Raw genomic sequence first — 27204 nt, forward strand, 5'->3', positions numbered from 1 at the left:
CCCCACCCCGAGCAGCACGGTGGCTCCCTCCGTGACCTCCAGGCTCCTCCGTTCCTTCCCGTCCCTGCCGCCTCTCCCGCACCCTCCACGAGCTCGCGGCCTGGACACGATGCCTCCACCAGCAGCGCTCCACCAGCAGCGCTCCACAACCGATTAAGCTTTTCATTTACTGCAGCCCCTCGGCGCACACACGCCATGCTGTCCCTTGACTGCTTACATTCTCTAATACGCTCTCCGCGCATGCGGTGCTCGTCACCCACGTTCACACCTGCTTCCCGGTGAGACAGCAAGCTGCTGGGGCACCGAGCGTGCCTCGTCACCCGCCTGCCGCCGGCCCGGAAGCCCGAAGCATGCTTCCCTGCAAGGCCCCACTGAACAGTGTCTGGGAAGGACCTGAACCGTGTACATTTACAAAGTACCTTTAAAATGTACTTCCAACTATAAAATAAAGTGTGAGTTTTGGATTTTTTTCAGAGCTTAAGTTTCATTTTTTTAATCATCTAGAACAGCTCCTTTAACAAAATTTTATTTTTTGACATGCTTGGTACAACAAAACTGTACTTTAAAATTGAAATTTTGTACTAATTATTACACTTTTTAGGCTGGCAGGATGACACCATAAGATAGACAATCAGCTGAGTAATATTTAGCCAATTTAGCTTTCTGTTGGATGTACAGTCCTGAGTGCTCAGCAACAACTCAGTGAAACTTCATTAATATGTGTGATATTTTCAGGTTTTCAAAAATATAAGAGAAACAGGTATTCATGGGGTGATATTAAGCAATATTATAAGCATATATAAAACGAGGATAACAAAACGAGGACCTAAAGGAAACCATGCTCACAAAAAAAGCACTCGACCGTAAGCTTTCCTACGAGAGGCCCTGCAGCCCAAGACTCTCATAAAGAGCATCTTACGGCCACCAGCTCATTAGTTCTCAGAGGTTCTGAGGACACAGGTAGCAGGGATGCTGTGTGGTTCATTATTTCAGACACTGAAATGGAGGTGAGGGAAACATCAGATGCTTAACCGAGGCCACACAGCGTGTCACAACAGCTCTCTTACATGCTGGGTTTCAAAGTCACAGCTCAAACCACTGGTGGATCCTTATGGCTTTTCTGGACATCCTCCAAGTGTTCTTGGTGGGGGCAGGGAGGAAAGAACCAGAAACTGCACAGTAACCCTCAGCTGCCCGATTTACCTAATCTCTTTGGCTACTGAATACTCTAGGATTAGAAGATGATGCACTAAAGTCGGTGGGAAAAGTAATCTAAAAATCTTGGCATGTCTTACGGGAAACAAAGCAGCCCCGAAGTCTTCCATTGCTGTGATCAGGATATCAAAGGGCTTCTTGTATCTTAAAATACGTCTGGGTGAGTGGTCAGAGCTTCAGATAAGCTCCCCCCTGAGCTATGAGTGGAATAGTGAAACTATGAGATAATCGCAAATTTGAAGCCAATGTTCCCCTAAAGTTAAATATGAATATTTGTAAATGTAAATATCAGATAAATCATACATGTGCAGGTACATACGTACGTACACAAACACACACACACACACACGGTGTATGAGCCATTTCAAGGATATGCCATCCTACTAGCTCATCACAGTACTAGTTGGTGTGATGGTCACTAGTTGGTCACTAGTTGGTCACTCCAGTAAGTGATTTCCTACGAGTAAAACATCACTTAAAAATATGTCAACAACTCTAGGATGGGTATAAAAAAGCCATCCAACCTTCATGCACAGAAGCCTCCCTGAGCCCTTGCTAACTTTCAGACACTCTTCTCTCAGGCGGAGTAGGACAGGGCACTGAGAGGCAGCTCTGTGCTGTGGCCTGTCTGTCCCTGAGTCTGGACAATCCCAGCACGTCAGCAAAAGAATCCAAGCACGCACGCTTTGCGGGTGATGCACACGCTTTGCGGGTGATGTCAGTGGGGGTGGACGTGCCACCACTCCACTCTCCACGTTACTCTCCAAGGCGCTAATGGCAAACGACACAGAGGAATCAACCTCATCTGCCCTCCTTGCAATTCTTTCTTTGAGCCTGATTTTCCCTGATGACAGCACTTTTTTCTCCTCTCTGTTTAACCAAGTCTGGGGACCAGCTTTGCCATTTCCTAGTCAGTTGCTGCGTCACCTTGTCTCAGCGGGCTCCTGGGTGAGGTGGAGATAATGATGCTGCCCGCCTCGTACAGAGCGCAGAGGGATGTGAGACCCGAGCACAGTGCCTGGCCGCAGCCGGCACTTAGTAACAGTTAGCCAGAAGCAGAGGGATCCCTGCTCTGCGGCCTCTCCTCTGGCCACATGGCCAACAGCGTGGGAGACGCCAAATGCACGCGCGCTCTGTAAACTGGAGAGGACCCGACCCTCACTGGTCCACCTTGACTCCCACACCTCCGGGCTCCCCTCCTCCTTCAGGATCAGGCTCTGACAGGACTTCAGCTGAAGGAATCACGTGCATCTCAGGTTCACCAAAATCCGCGTCCTCGTTGTGTCTCTCAGGATTGCTCCCGACCTTGGTTTGGTTTCCCAGTGACAGGACCCCTGTGAGCAGCCACAGCCATCTCTGCATATCCCCTCCCCTCATTTTGACCTTACATTTGAGCCCCTATCAGCTCCTTCCTGCATTCTTGCTCCCCAGCCAGACCAGAGGGCTCCCCTCCCATCCCCGTCCACAGGGGTGCCCTACAGACATGGCTCGAGGTGACCTCTGCTCACTTAACCTCCTACCTGAATCTGGAGCGGCTCCAAAATGCCTTTTCAATAACTCAGCCTGGCCCACCCACCTTTCTAGCCTGGCTCCTTGCTGGAAACATCCTCCCCAGGTCACATGTGCCAATTCCACCCATTTTAAGTCCTTGAGCCAATGACTCCTCTACTAGAAAGTGCTTGTCTTGCCCCCAATAGCATACATGATCTCCTGTTATCAGTTCTAGCATTTTATCAGGAGGCAACATGATTTCATAGGAGAAGCACGGGCTTCGAAAACACAAAAAATTGCTTCCAAATCCTGGCACAATATTCTAGCTGCACGACCGCTGATCCCTTATTTATAAAATGGGATAATAACACCTAGCTCACAGGATTATCATGATAATTAAAATAAAATGTACATAATGTACAAAGTGGAGTCCCTAAGGCACAGAGAGGCTAACTAAATGTAAGTTTAGTTTGCCTTGTCCTTCTCAACTGCTATTTTCCACTTTTACTTCCTTTCACTTGCGTGGCTGTTTCCCCTCCTTGGCTGGATGGGGGCCCAGGAGGGCAGGGACTTTGGGTGACTCACTGCTGGAGTCACCACAGCAGCTAGCACAGCCCCTTGGACACAGAGGGTGATACACACGTGCTGAATGAATGAATGAAAGTATGACGATAATATTCTTGCTAACATGAATCACTGGAATCACTGAGTATGAGAACTGGAAAGGACCTTAGAAATAAACCACCAACTCAACTTCATTTTATAGATAAGGGCACCATAAGCCAGAGAAGGCAAGTGACTTGCCTGAGGTTGGCACACAAGTCAACACGCACACACTCAGCTCCGAGCTCCATCACCCGCCATGCTGTTCCCTGATCAACGCGACAAGGCTGGCAGGTATGTGATGCCCAAAGTATTTCTTAGGAGAATGTTACCACCCATATAACTTATGCCACTCAGGGAAATAGCCATAGGAAATAAACAACTTGTAATCTAGCAACACATCTGTAGTAAGTACCTCAGTGCCTGGCATGACAGACTAGATTAAACAAGGGACCAGAGCTGGCTTTTAATAATCTTTCATCCTTCTAATCTAAACAAAGTACATCCCACTGTGTCTTCTTTGGTAGAAAGAAATACAGAAAGATACAAAAGGAAGATCCTGATAATTCCAAAAGAGAAAACAGAGCTTGCCCCTTAGAAGTAGAACATCCCAGATAAAAATACTTAATTGCAGCAATTAAGCCTGAGAACACCCTATACAGGGACACACAGAATGCTCTGATTCTAAATTACTGGCTCTCCTTTAAATTCAGCACAGAAAATTACCTGATATATGTTATCATAAATCATGGGCTACAATTTTTGCCTAAGTCATAGAATAACCTGTGGAAAAAATCCTGTAAATTAGATACTCTAAGTCTTTGAGCCACTAATTTTAATCAATATCAGTCTGGAAGTTTTCAACGGCTTTCTGCTGAACTTCCCCACCCCCATCAAGTAATTATCAGAAATACTCATCTCACTCCATACATTCAATCTTGTAAGTTCATAAAATATTAGCCTATTAACATAAAAAATGCAACTGAGCGGAATTAGACGGCAGAGGGAATTTCCCGTAACACCTGCAAACTGGGTCTATGTAAGAAAGAGTTTTAATATATTCTGACACCCCACTCCCAGTCCCCAAGCCCTGGCCTGGACGGGAAAGGAGTTACAAAGTGGGTGACGTAGTAGAGAGAGTGGAGTGGAGGACCTAAGGTCATGCAGCATGTACACGAAACACTGGGAAACAAAACTCCGGTACCTCATTCTACAGATTTCAAAATCTGATTCACAAATTCACAGTAACTAAACCCAACTACACACTAAGTGCCGGTGGAGGGGCATCACAATTCAAGTCCCTTCACCCCAGGTCTGGGAATTTTTACAAACGATGTCACTCTAAGAGGATGGCTGGCAGGAAGAAGAGGGATACAGAAACCCTCTTCTGTTCAAAATCACGGAGCCCCCTGCACTGCCTATTGCTAGACTAATGGCTCAACAATACTAGAGAAACACAGGACAGGTTTTCAGACTCCATCTTCACTAGGCTAATAATTCTCAGTTACCATAACCACAAACAGAAGAAATGATTGATGCTGGTAAATTCTGTCATTTTCCAATAACTGAGTCTACACAAGTGTGTATGCATGTGTGTGCACACGTGTGTGTCTGTGTTGGGGGAACCATGCACACACATATTTAGTGATCAGACACATTTGTATCAGGATGTCTTGGAATCTACCAGAAAATGGGGATTCTAATACTGGTTCTGCCATTAAGCTTGTCGTGCAGTGTTAGGTCTGTTTTCTCAGCAGCAGCAGGTGAATACAGCCTCTCCCAGCCACTCTGAAGGTTAAAATGATTATGCATGGGGAGCACTTAAAAAAAAAGTAAAACATTAAGCAAAGATCTTTGGTTTGGTGCAGCTCTCAGGTTGTGTGTATTCCAGGCATCACACACGCTCCCCAAGAAACAACTACCAGCTGATTTCTATGGTTAAGAGGAAAGGGCAGAGAGGAAAGTCTTGAGATGTCTTTGGAAGCAGGCTGGGCAGACCGGACATCTTCTAGAGGCGCCCATATAGATTTATAACCTGGTCACTCAACATCAAATTCTTCTATAGGACTGTATCATCTATCTTGTACAGTGTTTGCCAAAACAGGTGGCAAAGGTAAACAATGAATAACCCCTTATCAAACCCCAGATAACAAGGCGCATTGCCACTAGCTCTGTAGAGGGAGGCTGTCCTAGAGGCGCAGCCTCATCTCAAGATGAAAGGCAGCCGTCCACAAGCCGAGGCCCCCAGCCGGTCTCTACAGTGGCCCAAGAGGCCCCGGTGGCAGCGGAGCACCTGGGGGACGTGTTGGGAGCCCAGGTGCCTGCTAAGGGCCAGGCCTGTAAGGGGCCAGGGGCAGGGACTCTGCCCATAAGGGTGGGGCGTCCAATCTGAAAGGATCCAAGCAATTGTTTGAAACAGAGTCAGCCCACTGGTAGCAGAAAGTATAAGCAGGGAGACAGCAAGGAGATGGGAAAGGGGAATGGTGGGAGCTGCTGCCACATCCTTGCAGGGCTTCCAGTCTCGGTGAGGCAGGATGGGTGATCTGCGGGGGCTCGTGGCCGAGAGGCCTTGTTTCCCTAGGTGTCCTTAGAATAAATCCCATCCCAGATCTGTTCCATGCAACCAAACCTCTGAACCTCTTCCTATCTGTTTCATGCCAACAGAAAGGGCTCAACACAAGGAGACGTTCGGGTCCCCTCGGGGAGAGAAATCGTGACCACCGGAGCTGGCCCTGACTTCCCCGAAGCAGCCTGCAAACCCGTTAGGGTCTCCAATCACAGCAAACATCACAGTATTATTCCAAGACTTTCCCCTATCCTCCCATCCAGACTGATTCCATCTTTTCGAGAGAAAGAAAGAAAGAAAAAAGCACCTCTTCCAGCGTTTTGAATTTTGCCTGATGAATAAGGGTAAAGCAATGCTAAGTCCACCTTCTAGAACTTTCCCCTTACACTCAGATAAACGGCACAGAACGGCAGGTTCAGAGGTTTGTGAGCCTTACAAAATAGAGAAAGCGTTCTTCCACCCCTTAAAATCATACGGATATTCGCTCACTTATAAATCGATATTGAATGAAAGCCTACAATACGGAAAAGTATTTTCTCATGAATCATCAAGAATAAACTAGTATGGCAAGAGTTTCCACTTAATGCCTACATTTTATTTTATGACTGATAATTTCACTTAAAAGCAAACGTTTATATGAATAAGGACTAGCTGCCTGCCGAGGACTAAGAGGCAGTACTCTGGTAACCGGTACCTTATTACCAGACTCAGGCTGCCGCTTCCTTCACTTGTGAAGGCAGACACACTCGCACAATTAGACGTTCATGGCCAGTTAACACTGCAGAGTTCTTGGTATGAGGCAACTAAGTAGTGTCTGGTGTTTCAAAAAGAATGCTGAGACTGTACACTTACAACAGTCTGCTTTAGCTAAAGAAGGAATCCTGCGGGGTACTGTAAAACAGAAGCAACACAGCAAAATCCCCAGAGGTGGCATTTAGCAGTGAGTTCCGCTTTTCATTTCACCTGGCTCAATAATGAAAACATGAGGGAGGCTCCCGTTTTCTCTAAGATCAACATATTAATCCATTTAAAGACATGCCACAGAAGGCTGTTCCTCCTTTTCTTTAGAAGACAGATTTGGTTCGCTCGTTTAAAACTGAACGTATCTCTCCATCTTAACAGCGCCTGAGCCGGAGGAGGGTACCGGCTGGACTAAATCAAGCCCACGGGAAAGACAGCAGCGAGAGGCCCTGCTGCCGCCATGACTCCTGATTCGATGGAAAGAGGCTGCGGGTCTTTGAAAAGAGGAGCAGCTCTCGACTCCAAGTCAGCAGCAACACAAAGCATGTCCCACTCTGCTTATTACTGGGACAGACTCAGACAGAAGGAAAAAAAGGAAGAAAAATGAGTCCTAATCCCCCCAAAGGTTTTATTCTTATCTGTTTATCTACCCATCCATCTGCATGTATGCCCACGTATGTATTTATGTATGTACGTACTTATATTCATACGTATTTATGTAGATTTAAGATTAATCAATATTTCAAAGTATTTCAAGAAGCATAAGCAAATACGGGCAGAAAAACCTTTGGTAGGTGCTCACAGCCAGTATTAATAACAATATTCTTTTCCAAAGCACTTGCTACAGTGAGGTAAGGTGGCCGTATGGAAGGTTCTTTCCTCTGGTATGTGGCATTTGAGGTTACACCCGTCAAGCACAAGTCTATACAGTCACTGTCTATACAGTCATTGCCTTTGCTAGGTCGGAAGAGGGTCAAGTCTAGAAGGAGGGAAGATTTCTAGAGGCAACGTGCCCATCAGGTGGGGTGGGAGTTTTTTACAGGTTCACAGTTTTAGTGAGATGTGGGTGGTAAGAAGGCCCCGGCACCTCACTGTGCAGGCAGGTGTAGAACAGGACATGCAGCAATGGGGAGCAGAGGGGTCATCGTGACCCCTGGCGTCGCAGCATGGGAGAGTCACGAAGACCCGGGTCTGGGCCAGGCTGACAGCAGGCGTTTGCACTCGCACTCACGGGTGGAAACCTGAGTAGGAAGGTGGGTCAGTGCGGGGCTGGAGAGGGTGAAGGAGGGGGGCGGGCGGAGGGCCAGGCTGTGGGAATGTGGACGAGGAGATGCGCGCGGAGAAGGGCGGCCACGGCGGGGACCGAGGGTGGTGAACGGGGGAGCCAGGGAAGTGGGGGCAACTCAGACACCAGGGCAAGAGAGTTTTCAGGAGAAAGAGGTCAACACATGCTCAAAAGCCGAGAAAGACCATGCGAGATGCGGGACGGAAATTATTTATTATTTTATTATAATTTATTCAGTATTTATAACGAAGAGGTCGCTGGCGACCTTGGTGAGAGGAGCCTTTGAAACGGAACACTTTTAATGGTTCTGCACTGCCACCACCCAAAACCATCTCAAGGCCCCTCTAGGGGAAAGCTGTCATTCCGCCATCGGCAGGTCAACATGCATCAGGCCTTCTCACCTTGACATTCTGCTCAAGAATGTTCCTTAAAATCCATACCTCTCTTCACAGCCACCTCAGGTCATACCTCTGCTGTGAAGCCTTATGGGACCCCCCTCAGTCCAAAGTTCTTAATACTCGACGTGGGGCATTTATCGACATGGCCCTGCTCGCCTGGCACGTGTGCCAGGTCTTGGAATCTACTTTTCCTGCCGCTCATCTGCTTCCCCATATCCTCATCTTCCCTGTGGCCTTCTCATTCTAAGCCATCAGCCTTTCCTGGAATCTTGTTTTCTGTTTTTCCTTCTGAAATCCCCTCTTTCCAGTTTAGGGCTGACCTTTCCGATGAAGGAGCCGTCTGCCGACCAGCCATCCAGAAGTGCTCTGTGCTTTCTCTGGTCTCCTTTAGCGCACGGCTATTTCTGGAACTCACAATAGTAAGTGGTACTTTAATTTCAGGTGTGTCCATCTGTGTGTGTAACTTTCCCCCCTTCCCAACCAGATTCTAAGCTCCTGGAGAAGTACAAACTGTAGGAACTGCAATGTCTGACAGAGCTGGGCTCCACTCTCTTGGACTGGGTACCAGCCATTTCCTCAGATGAAGGACAAGGCCAGACGCTGGCTTGGTAGGGGCGTGGTTCTCGACCAGGCAGAGGTGTGAAGTGGCATCTGCTTGATGCCCATGAGATATTTTCTTCCCTTTTCCCTTTCCCTCCTCTGCCTCCACGTCACCTGGGTCATACATTTATAGAGATGAAGATGCTCCCAAAACAAACAGAGCAAGTGATACAGATCAGAAAAATGGAATCCAGTAATGGTTACATCCTGTATTTACAATACGGGAAGTCACATCTCCCAGGAGACAAATGAAGATATAACGCGACTGGTCTTATCCAACTTAGTGAAAATGCTGGGAATCTGCATGGGATAATACACACAGTATGTCTAAAACTACAAGAAACTGCTCAATTATGGGGTAATCAAAACATTCTAAATTATTGTTTGTGGTATATAAATTTATATCTTTTATTAAAGAATGCCATTTTGATCTAGTGAGTGAAAAGCTATATTAAGAATAAGAATCAGATTAGGGGCTGTAGGTTAAAAGTTTATTTCCCATTTTCTTTTGGTTGGCAAAAGAGACAGGTAAAGGAACAGAAGAAATATAAGATATGAAAAAAAACCTGTTGGATAAATGATAAATTAGTATGATTTACCTTTAAAAGTTTTCCTTTATTTGCTTTTTCGGTACGCGGGCCTCTCACCGCTGTGGCCTCTCCCGTTACGGAGCACAGGCTCCGGACACGCAGGCTCAGCGGCCATGGCTCACGGGCCCAGCCGCTCTGCGGCATGTGGGATCTTCCCGGACCGGGGTACGAACCCGTATCCCCCACATCGGCAGGCGGACTCTCAACCACTGCGCCACCAGGGAAGCCCTCCTTTATTTGCTTTTATTTAGACTTTTCTATGGCATTGTCTTCAAACTGTTGTCTATAACCTTCTCAAAGTACTTTATGGTCAGTGTTTGGAATAACTTATGGAATTAGTTAAAACAGTGTAATATAAAATATTAAAATACAGTACATCAATGATTTTTGGTTACTGAAGAGGAAAGCAAATAAGATATTAATTACTGAGAAAAGCAGTCACAAAAGGCTGTATGAATTATGTAAAATTTTAGTGATGTATTTTCATTAGAGGATAGTTGTATTCACAATGGGATTTTAAAAATAAAAATGAAAACAGCCACCACCGTCGTGCTTCTCACAGGAAGAAGCTGCAGCAGAGCTGCGTGCTTTCACAACACTGACGCGCTTGATTTACAATCACGACTCCTTCATCCGCGTGGTGGGCGGCAGGGAAGCAAGGAGGGAGGACTGCCGGATTCTCAGATGCAGCAGCAACCCAGGCCTTTCTCTTGGGCCAGAGCCTCGCTGCTGAGCTAGCGCTGCTCACAGGATAATCAGGAAAGGAGGGAAATCCTTCTCTACAGAGTATCAGTTTTACCCCTTCCTGCTAGTCATTCCCAGGGCTCATCCTCCCTGGAGAGGAGCCGTAGAAAGAACAAGGCCCCCTCCCCCAGTAAAGCCAAAACACAGTCAAGGTGTCTCAGGTTAACTGTGCCCTGACTCCTGGCCAGGACAGATCCCAGCCTCGTCTGCACATCAGATCACCCAGGGAGCTTCTGGGCCTCCCGTGGTCCAGGCTGCACCGGACCCCCCTGGGTCAGCAAGTCTGTGGAGCTCTCCATATGATTCTACCTCATCAGTATGAATTAGAACAGGTGGTTTTAACTTGGTCTCCTATCAAGGTCACACCTACTTCATTTACCTAAAACACAAACCATTAAATCTTCAGCTTTAAAAAATGTTCACGCAGAGCACACAACAGGCCTCCTAACTCCTCTATCCTGCCACTTCCGTGTCCTTTCGTTATTTCCCTAAAGATGACATGAGTGACCAGCAGTGGGTCAGGGATAGCTTAGAGACTGGGGGGCGGGGTGGGGGGGAGACAGAGTTGGGGGAGGGAGAGGGAGGGAGAGAGAGAAAGAGGGAGGGAGGGAGGGAGGGAGAGAGGGGGAGGGGGGAGGGGGGAGGGAGGGAGAGAGGGAGAGAGGGAGAGAGGGAGAGAGGGAGAGAGGGAGAGAGGGAGAGAGGGAGAGAGGGAGAGAAGCGGGGTGGGTGAGAGTTGGGGAGCAAGCGGCACGGGGGAACCGGTTTTTTTTTTTTTTTTTTTTTTGCGGTACACGGGCCTCTCACTGCGTGGCCTCCCCCGTTGTGGAGCACAGGCTCTGGACGCGCAGGCTCAGCGGCCATGGCTCACGGGCCCAGCCGCTCCGCGGCATGTGGGATCCTCTCGGACCGGGGCACGAACCCGTGTCCCCTGCACTGATTGGCAGGCGGACTCTCAACCACTGCGCCACCAGGGAAGCCCAGGGGGGGATCTCTTTGCTCACGTTCATGCTAATGGAAAAGCTAATTTCTCTTTAGGGTTATAAGTAAGTGTGAAACCATCTGGTGTCTCCTGCTGTTGCATCCTTTAGATCCTGCATGTTTACATGTCCATAGCATCAAAACATCATGAGCCTAAAACAGTAATATTTAAAGGACATTGTATGTTAACGTAATCACACACATTCCTGATGTTGCATAAGCATACTACTGTAGGCTGTCAGTAGTAAAGAAGTATTTGAATATGTGAATGACACACACATTCTCTTATTAGAAGTAGAACACCACACCCCCGCCCGTGGCAAAAGGGGAATCCTCCCAAGTTAATCGGCCATCTGGATATCACCTTTGTGAAGTGAATGTTCACATTTTTTACCCATTTTTAGGAGTTGGTTTCAGTCTTTTAAAAACTGATTTGTAGGAGTTCTTTATATATCCTGTATGCAAATCTCTTTCCAGATATTTCCTCCCATTTCTCTGCTTTTTTATTCTCTTACTATTGCTCTTGACACCGTAATTTTAGTAGAGCTCAATTTTTTTTTCTTTTATGGCTCACACTTTTTGTTGTCCTAGTTAAGAAATCTTTGCCTATTCCAAAGTAATGCAGCTGTTTTCTTTTGTTTTCCTCTGTTAAAAACAACAGGTCCAAAATGGAGTTGGTTATGCTAAGCCACACACCACCAAACGCAGACTTAGCTATAGTTTCGGTCTCTCCCAGAAACGGAATCTTAAACCAGCCAATCAGGAATCACCCGATCAGCACTCATTAGGTCGCCTGCCCGACAGACCCGTCACCTCTAAAGGGAAGTGACCTTGCCACAACCGAACCACTCTGTGCTCCCTCTTCCCACTGCCTTCTGCCTATAAACGTCTTTCATTCTGTACAGCCCCTTGGAGCTCTTTTCTGTCTGCTACACTGAATGCTGTCTGATTCATGAGTCCTTCAATAAAGGCAATAAAACCTTTAAAATTTACTCAGTTGAATTTTGTTTCTTTAACACCTCTAAACTTGTCTTTCCTTTCCCACTTAAATCTACAGTCCATTTTTTTTCTACAATCCATTCTTATGTATGAATGGGGAAGAGGTCAGGATACTTTCACCCCCAAATGGTTATCCAACAGACCGAACACCACTGATTGAAAAGGCTATCCCTTTCCCAGTGCACTGCAGTTACCTCTTTGCCATAAACCAGGTGACTGTATGTAAGTGGGTCTCTTCCTGGACTCTGTTCTGTTCCACTGATCAGGTAGCCTAGCCACGTACCAATGCCACGCAATCTTAGTTAACAGAGCTTTAGAAGGGGTTTTACATGTGGTAGTGGAAATATGCCAGTTCTTTTTCTTTACGTATGCACTAGCTATCCCTGGTCTTCTGAATTTCCATGAGAATTTTTTAATGAACATCTCAGTTTCTACAAAAAAACCATTGCTAGTAATATGATTGGGACTGCATCACCTCTATACGTGAATTTGGAGAACACCAACACCTTTATAATTTGGGGTATTCCAATCTGTAAACACGAAATATCCCTCCATGCACAAATACATGAGAAGGTACTCATCTTCACGAGTCACTAGAGAAATTAAAATTAAAACTACCATATCCATTAGACTGGCTAAAATGAAAATACACAGAAATACCAAGTATTGCAGAGGATGTGGAACTACCACTGGAATATATGTTGTTGATTGATGGGAATGCAATTTGGGGCATCCACTGTGGAGGCTCGACAGTGCCTTCTAAGGCTGAACACATGCAAACTGATGACCCAGCAATTCCATTCCTAGAACGACCATTCACCAACAGACAAGTGCCAGAACATTCCTAACAGCACTGTTCAAAAGAGCCCCAAACTGGAAACTACCCAAATGTCCATCAGTAGGAGAAAGGATAAACAGGGACTTCCTGGGTGGTCCAGGGGTAAAGAATCCGCCTTCCGATGCAGGGGACGTGGGTTCGATCCCTGGTCGGGGAACTTAAGATCCCACATGCCGCAGGGCAACTAAGCCCACATGCTACAAGTACTGAGCCCGCACGCCTCAACTAGAGAGCCCATGTGCCGCAAACTTCAGAACCCACGTGCTCTGGAGCCCGTGCTCCACAACTACAGAGCCATATGCTCTGGAACCCGCACACCACAACTACAGAGCCCACGCGCCCTGGACCCCGCACTCCACGACTAGAGAGAGGAAACCCACATGCCATAACTGGAGAGAAGCCTGAGAGCCGCAACGAAGATCCCATGTGCCGCAACTAAGACCCGACGTGGCCAAAAATTAAAAAAATAAAATAAAAACTACTGTATTAAAAAAAATTCTGTCAATGAGTCGCTAATCTTTAAAAAAAGAGAAAAAGAAAGGATAAATACATTTGGTGGTGTCTTCACAAATGAAAAAATATACAGCCTGGAGGAGGAACCATCCATACCAGAATACAAGAATATGAAGAGATCTCAAACAATATTGAGCAAGAGCAGCTAGATTCCATTACAGAGAGTATAAAAGCAGGAAAACCAATCCACGTGAGGAGTCAGGATAGTGGTTATATCCCTGGTGGGATGTGGTGACTGCAAGGAAATAGGAGGGGCTTCTGGAGTGCTGGTAATATGCCTGCATTGGTTGTGCTCTGAGCATAGGATGTCTTCAGTTGATAAAAACACACTGAGCTGCACTCTTATGACACTGGACTGTTTATATACATACATATGTTTTAACAAAAATTATTTTAAAAGGAATATATAATTGGAGTTTTTCACTTAAACACGGATTCACTTTTGAATAATCCCCCTCCCTTGCTCGCCCCTCCCCACTCCCATGGCATTTACATGACCAACAATCTAAAGGGGGTTCTTTTTTCTTTACACTGAAATATTGTTGACATACAGTATTATGTTAGCTTCAGGTATACTACACAGTGATTTGACATTTGCATGTATTATGCAGTGATTACCACGGAAAATCTACTAACCATCTGTCACCATACAAAGTTCTTAAAAATTACTCACCATATTTCTTATGCTGTGTATCATATCCCCATGGCTTATTTATTCTATTACTGGAGGTTTGTACCTCTTAATCTCCTTCATCTTAAAAAAAAACTAGAACAAGAAAAGGGAAATGCTCTACAGAAGCTTTCAAATTTGGAAATCAGTTTAAATGCAGTACCTTTGGGCATTTTTATCTTTCTTTTTTACTTTTTTTTTTTTTTGGTTGCACCGCACAGCTTGCGAGATCTCAGTTGCCTGACCAGGGATTGAACCCAGGCCACGGTAGTGAAAGCCCAGAATCCTAACCACTAGGCCACCAGGGAACTCCCCGGGCATTTTTATCTTTCGACCAAGCATGTTGAACTCTGTAAGCATCTAATTAGAAGCACTTTCTTTACCTGTATTTTAGATGTGAAAATGGAGAAATAAAAGACATGAGGCACTGGTTTCAATGAGTTTGTCTTAATTTCCCATTCAAATCACCACTTATTATTCCTACCTGTTACAGTGATTCAGCAGTAGCTTTACTATGGACACAAGCGTATGTCTGTGTTTATTTTTCAAAGAAATGTGATATCATGAAAAATGAACGGCATCTTTAAGTATCCCTTTAGCTATCATTTTGCAGATTAATTATGTTAATATCTGATTGTACTAATTTGTTTTTCTCTACTTTTGTGTCAGTACTAAACCAATCAGTGGATGCAAGTACAGAATTCCAGGACATTCATTTTTACACATGACATCACAAAATTTCCCCAAAACTTAGAATGCTAGCTTGTTTCCTTTTAGTCTCTTATAACCAGGAAATATGCTACTGTGACTGAGGCTCACATTCCTATAATCCACTAAACGAAATTTTAAAATGAAACTGAGAGTTATGGAAAAAGCTGAAACTGCTAACAAAAGCAGTAAGCTGAAAGGCTAGATGGACAGTTTTAGTTTTCTTTCTTAATTGTACAATTATAATACAATTATAATTCAAGTTTCAATAAAAATAGCAGCATTCCTTAGAGTGGAAGAAAATAAATTCTCATACGCTAGAATATCAAGTGCTATGAAAGAGCTACCTGAAGAATATTTCGTTCAGCTTTGCTAATACATTAAAAAAAAAAAAGAATTTTAAAGGAATACAACACAACTACCATCACCACACAGAGATTCCTGATGGCGTTGAGAGCTGTCTGCGGAAAAACTTTTTAAACCACATTAAACATTTAAAGGTTTCATTTAAAAGCAAAGAAGTTACCCAAGCTAATCATATCATGATCTAAACAGTGCGGCACTGAGACAAATGATGGTTGTTTAAAGAAGCCATGTCGTGATTTCAAGCCGAACCTATCATGCAGTTACTCCTCATTTTCTTTCACAGTGTTCTATTATCTTTGTTGACTTGGGGTGGGGTAGCAAGTGGGGTTTCCTATTTGCCCTCTTTGTTCCAGGATATCTGCCACACAGAAGGGAGAAAAACAAATTCTCTTACCCCAGAAGTAACCCCTATTAGGATACCCGCTAGCATCACAACCACCAGATGAGACTGGAGCACAGGTAAAGCAAAAGGCTGGTCTGAGTTTCATAACTTCTTGAATTTCCTCCTCTCTAATCCCTCTGCCCACGCCTCCCCCCGCGCCGCCCCCTTCCCCACACCGAGGCACAGAGACAATCAATCACTTAACAGCTGGACGTGTGGGAACTGTCTGGCCTGCAGTAACACACAAATAGCCATCCATGCAAAGTTCCCCTTCACTCTGCGCTCCTTCATAGACCAACTCCCCTGTATTCTGCTCGGCACTTCCTCTTCCCCTATTAATTCCTGTAACACCAATAAGCACACTGTCGTGTATCGGCTCATTTCTCCTTTTCAGCTGGTCGCATCTCCTCTGACCTCTGCAAAAGCACCTGCACGGTGTCTGGCACACAGTGGACCTTATCAGAGCGCCACTGGTGAATGTGTTACATGCCGAGTTACACATACAACTCATCTGCCTTTCTGTGCTGTCCTGGAAGAGCTTGTCGCACACCAACAAGGCCGAGTCAGATATTCCATAACGGTCTACTCTTCCCCGAGAGGCAGTGCCAGTTTATCTGGGTTATTAGTAGCTGGGCTTTGATCCAGAAATCCATTTCTGGAGAAATACATTGCATTTTATTTTTAGCTGTGAATGGGGCACACAGTTTTTGTTTGCTTTTTAAAAATAGTTGGCTCTCCTGACAAAACACAGCTATGGATAGAAAGTAACAGGTAATTGTATTGTGTTATTGGGAAGAAACAAACAAAAAAACCTCCTTGTGTCAGAGAGCAAGGCAGTGCCCAGAGACTAACGGGGTCGCATCAGAGGGAGGAGGACTTGGCTGGAAAGGGCTCCCACTGGCAAGTGTGGGACTGTGTGAGCATCCAGAAGAACGATGACGGCAACAGATCACAACGTTTCCAATAAAAAAGAACCTGAGTCTACAGTGATACTCAAAAAATTAGGGGAGAAGAGGGAGGAGGAGGAAAGAAAAAGCCCTTCTTTCTAGAAGGCCAGCTAGTCAGGAAATCACCTGTGCAACCACTGATGCAATAATTAGTTCAGGTGGGGTCCTTACCTGTGAAGGCTAAGCCTGTATGGAAAGTTGCTGCAGAACAGGAAACCACTTCTTGGGTCTCAAGTATCACTTCCTAATTATAAGGAGAAGGGCAGATCTCAGGCAAACGATCAATAGCGACCCTAACAGTGGGACAAACCCACAGCGCGCGTCCCCCGAGGTGGGGACGAGGGAAGCACGCAGCAGCATCGTGCCTGCACTCTTCCTGCCAGAAATGTTTCCCTTGAACCCGAGCAGGAGGGTGAAGTGACAAATCCAGATTGCAGGGCACCATCCAAGACAACTGGCTTGGCCTCTTCAACACTGAAAGGTCACAAAAGACCAAAAAAAAGGTGTGGAGGGGCAAGGGGTGATAGGGCCAGAGCCAGGGGTGGAGCCTGCATTGGATCCTGAGTGGGAGGGGAGGGAGGAGTATGACTGGGTAGTGTGGAGAAACCTGTGTCGGACTGTGTGTCACGTCAATGGGTACCATCATCACCGTATCCTTGGTAAACGTCGTGGGTGTGATGCCGGCACGGCGTGCATGAAGGAGAACGTGCTTGTTCTTGGGAGGCACATGTTGAAAAATTTAGGGGCAAGGTGTCAAGTGTGCAACTGACTTTCAAATGGGTCAGGAAAAAATATACAAAGTGACAGTAATAGTGACAGAGAAAGAGAGGAGCAGGGCAAGAGGACGTGCAAGTGAGCGAGAGGGAGTGAACATGGCAAATGCTAACACCTGGTCAATCATGATACAGGCATATGGGTTTCCATTATATTATTTTTTCAAAAATTTTCAGTATTTAAAAAAAATTCAACATAAATGACAAGAAAAACCAAGACCAATGTATTTCTGGCTCTTTGCATCTGTTGTGTGACTTCTGCGGGTTCAGAGGAGGGATGACCGGTGAGAGAGGGGAAGCTCCAAGGCGAAGCAACTCCCGACATGGTGAGAGAAGCTCTGAAGGAGTGGCCAGCCAGGGCGCTGGGGGGGAAGGTACTCAGGGATGATGGACAAATGTGACCACCGTCCAGGGCCGGGGACGGGAGAAGCAGAAAACGACAGCTGGGCAGGCTGAAGGAGCTCCAGTTTAAGGGACTCAATAGCAGTTATGGAGCAGAATTTCAGGAGAGGATTCTCTAGGTCCATCCATGTTGTTGCCAACAGCATCATTTCCTTGTTTTTCATGGCTGAATTATATATATATATATATATATGTATATCCATCCACCCACCCCACATCCACCCACCCCACATTTTCTCACCCGTTCATTTGTCAATGGACACTTACGCTGTTTCCACGTCTTGGCTATTGTAAATAATGCTGCAATGAACATGGGGGTGCAGGTACCTTTTCGAGTTAGTGTTTTTGTCTCATTTGGATATATTCCCAGAAGTGGAATTGCTGGATCATATGGTAGTTCTATTTTAATTTTTTGAGGAACCTCCATACTGTTTTCCATAGTGGCTGCACCAATTCACATTCCCACCAACAGTGCACAAGGGTTCCCTTTTCTCCACATCCTCTCCAGCACTCATCTTGTTTCTTTGATGATGGCCATTCTAATAGGCGTAAGATGATATCTCACTGTCGTTTTGATTTACATTTCCCTAATGATTAGTGATGTTGAGCATCTTTTCACGTACTTGTTGGCCATTTGTCTTCTTTGGAAAAATGTCTATTCAGGTCTTTTGACTATTTGTCTATTCACTTTTAAACTGAATTATTTGCTTTTCTGCTATTGAGCTATATGAGTTCTTTATATATTTTGGATATTAACCCCTTATCAGATGTATGGCTTGCAAATATATTCTCCCATTCTGTAGGCTGTCTTTTCACTTTGTTGATTGTTTCTTTTGCTGTGCAAAACCTTTTTAGTTTGATGTAGTCCCACTTATTTATTTATTATTTTGTTGTTTGTGTTTTAGGTGTCATATCCAGAAGAAAAAAAAAAAAGACCCATGTCAAGGAGCATTTTTCCTATGCTTATTTCTAAAAGTTTCATGGTTTCAGGTCTTACTTTTTTTTTTTTTTTTTTTTGGCGGTACGTGGGCCTCTCACTGTTGTGGCCTCTCCCACTGCGGAGCACAGGCTCTGGACGCGCAGACCCAGTGGCCATGGCTCATGGGCCCAGCCGCTCCGCAGCATGTGGGACCCTCCCGGACTGGGGCACAAACCCATGTCCCCTGCATCGGCAGGTGGACTCTCAACCACTGCGCCACCAGGGAAGCCCAAGGTCTTACATTTTTGTCTAACCCATTTTGAATTAATTTTTGTGAGTGGTGTAAGATAGAGGTTTAGTTTCATTCTTTTACATGTGAATAGTCAATTCTCCCAGTACCATTTATTGAAGAGACTTTTCTCCATTGAGTATTCTTGGTTCCCTTGTCAAATATTAGTCGGCCATATATACCTGAGTTTATTTCTGGGCTCTGGATTCTATTCTGTTGATCTATTTGTTGGTTTTTACATCAGTACTGTACTGTTCTAATTTCTATAGCTTTACAGTATAGCTTGGAACCATAAAGTGTGATGCCTCTATCTTCGTTCTTCTTTCTCAAGATTGCTTTGACTATATAGGGTCTTCTGTGGCTCTATACACATTGCAGGATTATTTTTCCTACGTCTGTAAAAAAATGCCACTGGAATCTTGATAGGGATTACACTGAATTCATAGATGGCTTTTGGTAGTACTGACACTTTAACAATATTAATTCTTCTAGTCCATGAACATGGGATACCTTTCCACTTATTTGTGTCTTCTTTGATTTCTTTCATCAGTGTCTTGTAGTTTTCAGAGTAGAGATCTTTCACCTTCTTCGTTAATATTATTCCTAAGTATTTTATTGTTTTTTGATGCTATTGTGAATGGGATCATTTCATTTCTTTTTCAGATAACCTGTTCTTAGTGTTTAGAAATGCTACTGATTTTTACATGCTAATTTTTTATCCTGCAACTTTATTTAATTCACTGACTAGATCTAACAGTTCTTTGGTGGAGTCTACAGTATTTTCTATATATAAAATCTGCAAATAGAGTCAATTTTATTTCTTCCTTTCCAATTCTGATGCCTCTTTATTTCCTTTTCTTGCCTGAGTGCACTGGCAAGGATTTCTACTACTGTGCTGAAAAGGAGTGGTGAAAGTGGGCATCCCTGTCTTCCTCCTGATCTCAGAGGAAAAGCTTGCAAACCTTCACCATTGAGTATGATGTTAGCTGTGGGCTTATTATATATGGCCTTTATTATGTTGAAGTATGTTCCTTCTATGCCTAATTTGTTAAATTTTTATCATGAACAGATGCTGAATTTTGTTAAATGCCTTCTCTGTGTCTCTTATCATGATCATATGATTTTTTCTTTCATTCTATTAATGTGATGTATCACATTGATTGATTTGCATATGGTGAACCATCCCTGCATCCTTGGATTAAATCCCACTTGATCATGGTGAATGATCCTTTTAATGTGCTGCTGAATTTGGTTTGCTAGTATTTTACTGAGAATTTTTGCATTTATATTCATCAGGGATATTAGTCTGTAGTTTTTTGTTTTTAATATTTACTTATTTATTTGGCTGCGCCATGTCAGTTGTGGCACGTGGATCTTTGTTGCGGCATGTGGGATCCTTTTCACTGACCAGGGATTGAACCTGGGCCCCCTGCATTGGAAGCGCAGAGTCTTAGCCACTGGACCACCAGGGAAGTCTCTGTAGTTTTATTGTCTTATAGTGTCCTCATCTGGCTTTGGTATCAGGGTAATACTGGTCTTATAAAATGAGTTTGGGAGTGTTCTGTCTTCAAATTTTGGGAAGAGTTTGAGAAGGACTGGTGTTAATTCTTCTTTAAATGTTTGGTAAAATTCACCAGAGAAGCCACGTGGTCCTGGGCTTTACTTTGTTGGGAGATGATTTTTTTTTTTTGATAACTAAATATTTATTTGACATCTGGATTCAATCTCACATATATTTGCATAAGTAATTAAAAATTATCTCAAGTGATTAAGTGGTCACAATTGCATGTGAGTTCAACTGATCCCACTTCCATTCTTCATTTATAATTCTACCCTCATTCTGCTGCATCACCAAAAAGAAGAGAGCTGCGGGTCCTTTCCTTACAGTAACATGGGGGGAAACCTACTTAGAGGTTATCAGTTCCTAGTCCAGGACACAAAAATCGCCATGCCACTGGAACAAGTGCACAAATCTACCTGTGAGGCCCACGCAGCCATGTGGGGACATTGCCAGGACTGCTGCCAGCATCTGTAGCTCCAGGTCGAATGCTACAGGAGAGGCACTCCTGATCCACACAGCGTGAGCTTACGGGCTGCATGAAGGAACTCCTGCCCACTCCCCAAGGGGTTCTGGCGACCCACCAACTATGTGATTACAGGCCTACCTGGAAGCCACAGGTCGGCAGCTGATGTAAAAGGGAACAAGTGAAAACGTGCTACAAACCCAGGCTCTCCCATGTTCTGGGAAAGCAGGCTGAAACTCACGCTGCTCCTGTAGGGAAGAGCATAGTCTGAAGGGCAGCAAGTTCAGAACGCCCAGGAAAAGAAAGAGCGGAGGAGAGAGCATTTGCAGACAACTCTGAGTGGCAGGAGGCCCTGGACCCGTGAGAACAACGATCCCAGCTCTTTGAACTCCTCCAGTCCTTTTGTTTTGTTGCTGGATTCATTTCACTGCCCCATCCTGTTTTGCAATGTGAGATGCCCTAAGGAAAGCCTCACTCCCCAAGCACTGAACAACCTGTGATTCTGACATATGGACCCACAGGGCTGCATGTTCTGCTCTGCAGAGTGGGGGACCACATCACGTGGCTACACCTGGCCTAAAGGGCTCCCCAACATCTTACAGATATGCTGTTTGTCACTCAGCCATAAAACGGACACCAAAATCATTCTCACGCTCACAGAGTCAAAATGCTGATGTTTGTATTAATTCTAAAGGACATGTTAAAGCACTCGGGGGGTTCAAATTATTCATTCATAGTTCACAAATTGGTTAGTTATCTATGGGTTTTTAAAAAGGGGCTTTTGATGATTTTCAGAAATAATAATTGGACCTCTTCCCCATCTCCTCAGAATATATCAATAAAACAACATGGCATTGTTTCTGTGACCTCCAGGGCTGTAGCACTGTTACGCTTTCCTCCTTGGTGGTAGGAGATTAAAACAATAACCTCCCAGATGATGGAGAGCTGAGCTGCACAGCAGCTCCTTAACTGTCGATAAATCCATTTTCTAATTACACAGGAAGACATGTTTGTCTTTGGCCCTGATTACATTAAAAATACCACCAGAAGCATCATTGCTTTAATGTGCATTACAGAAACATGACTCCCCAAGTGAATCTGATCCATTAATAACATCTCTTTAACTACTGTCTAATGATTTTCAGACATGTAATAGAATATTTTATGGCTGTTTTCAACCATCTGTCCTTCCTTTCAATATGAATTTGCCAGAGACATAATGAAATTTCTTGTGCTCTGTGCCATCACATGCTTATAAATATGATACAGCAATTAGATGTAGCAACGCTGTCACACGCTCTACATGGAGCCATGCTCTGGGCATTGCTCAAGGAACTGGAACCTTCTGTCTCCAAGATCCTCTTAGGCTACTCCTCGAGCTGCCCTAAGTCCCAGCCTGCGTGGCAGCACATGCAGGTACGTACCCAAGATGCGCCGGGCTAATGTGTCACAAGTTTGAATCAGTCACAGAACAAGAACAACTAGCTGCATCACAGGCGCTGCACTTTAGAGAGTTAAATGTGATGTTTATAATTGCAATCCTTTCCTTCAATAATATATCATGCCGTATTTTAAGCTTTTTTTAATTTATAAATTTACTCTTCGCTGAGTGCTTATTATGGGCTATAGTCACCTTCTATGGTTAGTTTTTCTGAGTGCGCGGCTCATGTTTAAATATGTACGCAAAAGAGAAATTCATCTGATGAAGAGGTATATCTTAAAGTAACGAGCCAGCTTTCAAGACACAGCAGCCTGCTTCCAGAGTCTCTTTCAACAGGAAGTTGTCCTAGAGGTGGCGGGCAGATCCTGGCAGGCCTGGGTACTGTAGAGTAGGGAGGCCTGTGAAGAGATACGCGAAGCTACAGACTGAAAGACCTATGCCAAGGTGGGGCCCACGGGGGAAGGCCGGGTGACCACTTCCAGGGTTCTGTAAGAAGAGAACCGTGACCCAGGACACCATCTGGACAAAGCCCCTCCCCCTCAGTTCTCTACTGTCAGACCTGAGGTTTTCCAGAAGAGATTCTCTGGAAATATTCTTGATTTCTCTTTCTCTCTCTCTCTCTTTTGTTTTTTGAAGGTAGGACAAAGGAGAAATAAAGAGTGTCCCACAAGCAGCTGCCTGTGTTTAGATCTTACCATGCATCTTTACCGTGAAGGATGAAAGCTCTACCGCATATTGAAAAAAATCATTAAAATTTCACCACCACCAAGAGAAAAACAACTAATCCCACCCCCTCCAGGGCATCTAAGGTACTAAGGATAGTGTCACCTTTAAAATCAATTACTGTGGTTAAAATGAGGCATATGTCCATCTCTCCCTACTCCTGGCTTCCCCCAGGGGTGATAATGAATAGAACCCGAGAGACTTACACCGCACAGGAAAGTTTTCACGAAGACCTAAGTTACAAAAACGAAAATGAAGAGGATTCAGTGTGCTTCAGCCTGTTTGGCCAGTGCCACTAGGACATTTCTTCTTGGTGGGAGGGGGTTATTTATAAACACAGCCAATGATTAGTTCAAGGAAGGCTGAAAGAAAAACAAAGCTTTAGCGTGAGATTCCTTAAATCTCTTCTTGGTCTTTCTATTTTCCTATATTTTAATTTTGTCTTTATAGTAATAATTGGTAATTGTAAGGCCTCAAATACTAAACTGAAGTACATAGACATAAATATGTATTTTTCCTGCCTCTATTTCAAACAGATATCATGCTTAGGACAAGTTTAAATTCTAACAAATACTGAGAAGAGCTGAGAATACAAACTACAAGCCAATCCTCCTCCTTCAGTTTTATCCAGCTAAGCGTTAAAGGTCCGCTCCTTAGCCAACGGGGCTTACGTATATCACGCATATAATTAATGCACTAGGATGCGGCCATGTACCGCTGACTGCAGATAGAGAAGGACGCCTTCCATGTACTGAGAAAGACCTAGATTCTCAGCTAGAGGTTCTGCAACTACTATTCAAAGTTCGTAGTATCTGAAGGAGGGGCATCCCAGAACCCAGTGTGGAGACTTCTGCGTGTCAACACAAATGTGCAGTCTTCAATATTGCCTTGTTCCATGAGTCCTGGGCCTTCATGAGAGGGGTTCAGAGCCAGCACAGACAGGAGCACAAGCCTGGACCCTTGGAGGCTCCAGGTCAAAAATCTGATGCAGCCAGTAAATGTGCTTGGTGGGCCACAGCATGTGTTTAAAACAATGTGCACCAACATTTAAAAATCCAGTTTCACATTAAAATGGGAAGATCTGAAAATACAAAGACTTCATTCCTACCTTCAGTTGGAACTAACAGCTGTCCCTTAACACGTACAAGCTTCCCAGACAGCCCCGGGGCCCACCAGGTGAATGTTTTCCATATGCCCCAGCACCCTTCTCTTTCCTGACTGACCCGGTGATTTCAGAGGTAATGAGACGTAGGTGGAGCCCCAAGCCCTTGTCCTTGAACTGGATGGTGGGGAGCAAAGTCTGAGAACATAATTAGAATCCAATCATAATCGAATTATAACATAATTCTTCTGAGGATTCCAGGACAAAGGGCTGTTGCAATTCTAAGGAGAAGGGGCCTGGGGTTGTTTTAAAATACCGCCACCAATTTTGTGACACTCCTACCATTGAGAACTGGTGGTGGTGGGGGGCTATGTCCCCATCCCTTGAATCTGAACTTATGACTGCTTTGACCAGTGGAATCTGGCAGAGGTGAGGCTATGTGAATTTGGAGGCAAGGTTGTGTCCTGTCCTCTGGAGCACCGTCCTCTGCAGTGCTGAGCGCAAGGTACGAAGTCTGAGGCTGCCATGATGTCAGGGAGCCTGGCCACGTGTAGCTGTTCTGTTTAAGGGCCATGGCTGGTCCCAGCCTAGGCGCCAGACCTGTGAGAAGAAGCCGCCAGGTGACTCCAACTCCAGCCAACCGTGCCATCCCCAGCAGCTTTAGTCTCCCAGTTGAGGCCGACATCATGGATCAGACAAGCCACTTCCACTGCACAGCATCAGAATTCCTGACCCACAGGGGCTGTGAGCATAATCAGAATGGTGGTTGTTGTACATGGTTAAGTGTCGGTGGTAGTGATGGATTGGGAGGACAGGGCCTGTGGAATACTAAGAAAATCTCTGCAATGGCTTCTTTTGTGCTGCAAATGCTACTATCTGTTAGCCTCTGCTGGGTTCTAAGCCTCATCCAAGATTTTCAAATTGAACACTCAGCGGTCTGCCGTCCATTCCTCTCCTCCTCAGGAACCAGTGGGAAGGAGGTTAGCTGGGCAGTTTTCAGTCTCCACTCTAAGCAGTGCGGTCTGGAAATAATTCTTGGCTGCTCTGTGCCTGAGGGCTAAAGCACCAAAGGGCGTTTGCTTATGCTGTGATCTGACGGACTTCCTTTGAAAGTGAGGCGTCCATCTTCATCTTGAAAACAAGGATGACGTCAGCTGATCACCTATTTCACAGTGGTTCAAAGGTTTGGTGAATATGAAGCTCAGATTTCTAAGAGTGGGAGAATACGATTTTATCTCCATTGGTACAGAGGCAGAGGGATTATACCTGAAACCTCCCGTATATTTTCCCAAGCTTCCCATCACATAGTTACATATAAGCAGGGCTGTACAGAGGAATATGCTTCTTTAATGCGGCAAAGGACACATTTCAGTAGCACTCATTTTGTTTAGAGTTGTTGGCTCTTTGAAAATATCTTAAATATCCCCTACTGTGTAAATGCCATAAATGTGTGTAAAACTTGAGAATGGCAACATGAAGGAGAAATATGGAAAAGTGCTAATTTGATGACTGAAGGAGGACCACCGCGATCTCCATTTCTTTGCGCGTTTAGAGAGCTGTGCGCTTGACTGGTGTGACCACTACTGAAATGTTAATTTGGGCAGAAAACAAAAATCACAGATGAGTTTAGAAATTTTTCAACTTTACGTTTCTCTGCTAGTGAATATACCTTCTTATGGCTTTCCTTAAATGGCACAGTTGATTATTAAGGAGCTCAGAAAGAAGTTTTCCTAGTAAAGCATGTCCTTGCTTGGAAAAAAATCACCCGACCAGAAAGGCCTTGTCCTGTTCTCCAAGATGATTTCTTTTTAAGTACCAACTGCCTCTTTAAGAGCATGATTCAGTGATACACAAGCGCTCTGGTGCCAACACAATTATCAGCCGAGTGAGGGATGCTTGCTTAATTTACCTCTAGGCCCACACTCCTGTGTTGTCTTGCTACGGCATGCTGTTTCCGTCCTACTGTTCTGACTTGAGGAATAGTTTATTAAGTATTTTCTTCAATCATTTTAGCCACAGCTGTCAAATATGTCCTTATGGCACCAGGTTATTTAAATGACTAACAAAAATATAAAATCCAACTAGAGCCATAAGATGCTATAACTTATCTTCTTTGATCAGTCTGTGGGGCTAAAGGACAGGTTATCACATGGTAGCAGTGTCTGTTTCCTATTATTGCAAATACGCCAGGTCAAGTGCATTTGTAGAGAGATGAGAAGTGAAAATCAGGAAATGAAGACAGTTTTCCAGACACACAGTAGACTTCACACCTTCCTTACAACTGTCATTTTAGGAGATGATAAGGCATTCCTGGATGGTGTCTTTGTTCGAAATTCTTCTGAAGGCCACTCCTCTCCTGGGGCTCCTGCTAGACCTACACACATCACCACTTTTCACTGTGTAGTTAATTGTTTTTGAGAGAGTCTGTCTTCCCCTAAGATGATCAGCAGCGTGACAGCAAGGACTGAAAGTGTCTGTCCATCTTTTATCCCTGGTGTCTAGCAGAACACTTGGCAACAGAAGGTGCTCAATATTTATTGAATAACTCTACATTCTTTTGCATACTGTCTTTGTCGGCAAAGTTTTATCCTTTGAGGGTAGATTTACCTTTTGGAAACAATTAAAAGTGATTCAGAGTCAAGAATGAAGAAAGAGGCCAAGATACTGCTCAATTTTCTTATGTGCCTTAGAAAGTAAAACTGAAGGCGATTCTGAAAAGGAAGCTTACTGGAGTCAACAGGCCCTTCAAGGCAAATAATTTGAAGAGTAACACTTGGATGTAGAACTCTCCTATGGTTCTTAAAAATCATTGCTCGAGATTTCGAAGCACAGCTTCTTCGAAAAACCAAGCTTCTAAAAGTAAATTCTTTTTTTTCTGCAGAAGAGTGTGTGTG

At 44.7% G+C, this 27204-nt stretch overlaps 1 protein-coding gene across 2 annotated transcripts in view; it reads right to left on the reverse strand.

Moving 5' to 3' along the window:
* Positions 1-27204, reverse strand: part of LYRM4 (LYR motif containing 4) — a 125369-nt gene that overhangs the window by 26240 nt on the left and 71925 nt on the right. The window contains exon 3 of one of the 2 annotated variants that reach the window (XM_073810291.1): positions 16809-16881. The exons of the other annotated variant lie outside the window; for it this stretch is intronic. Coding sequence (XP_073666392.1) covers positions 16809-16881 — 73 coding nt within the window. The remainder of the gene's footprint in view (positions 1-16808; positions 16882-27204) is intronic. 2 annotated transcript variants of the gene reach the window in all.

This window comes from Tursiops truncatus, chromosome 10, assembly GCF_011762595.2.
Source record: "Tursiops truncatus isolate mTurTru1 chromosome 10, mTurTru1.mat.Y, whole genome shotgun sequence".
In the NCBI taxonomy this organism is placed as follows: domain Eukaryota; kingdom Metazoa; phylum Chordata; class Mammalia; order Artiodactyla; family Delphinidae; genus Tursiops; species Tursiops truncatus.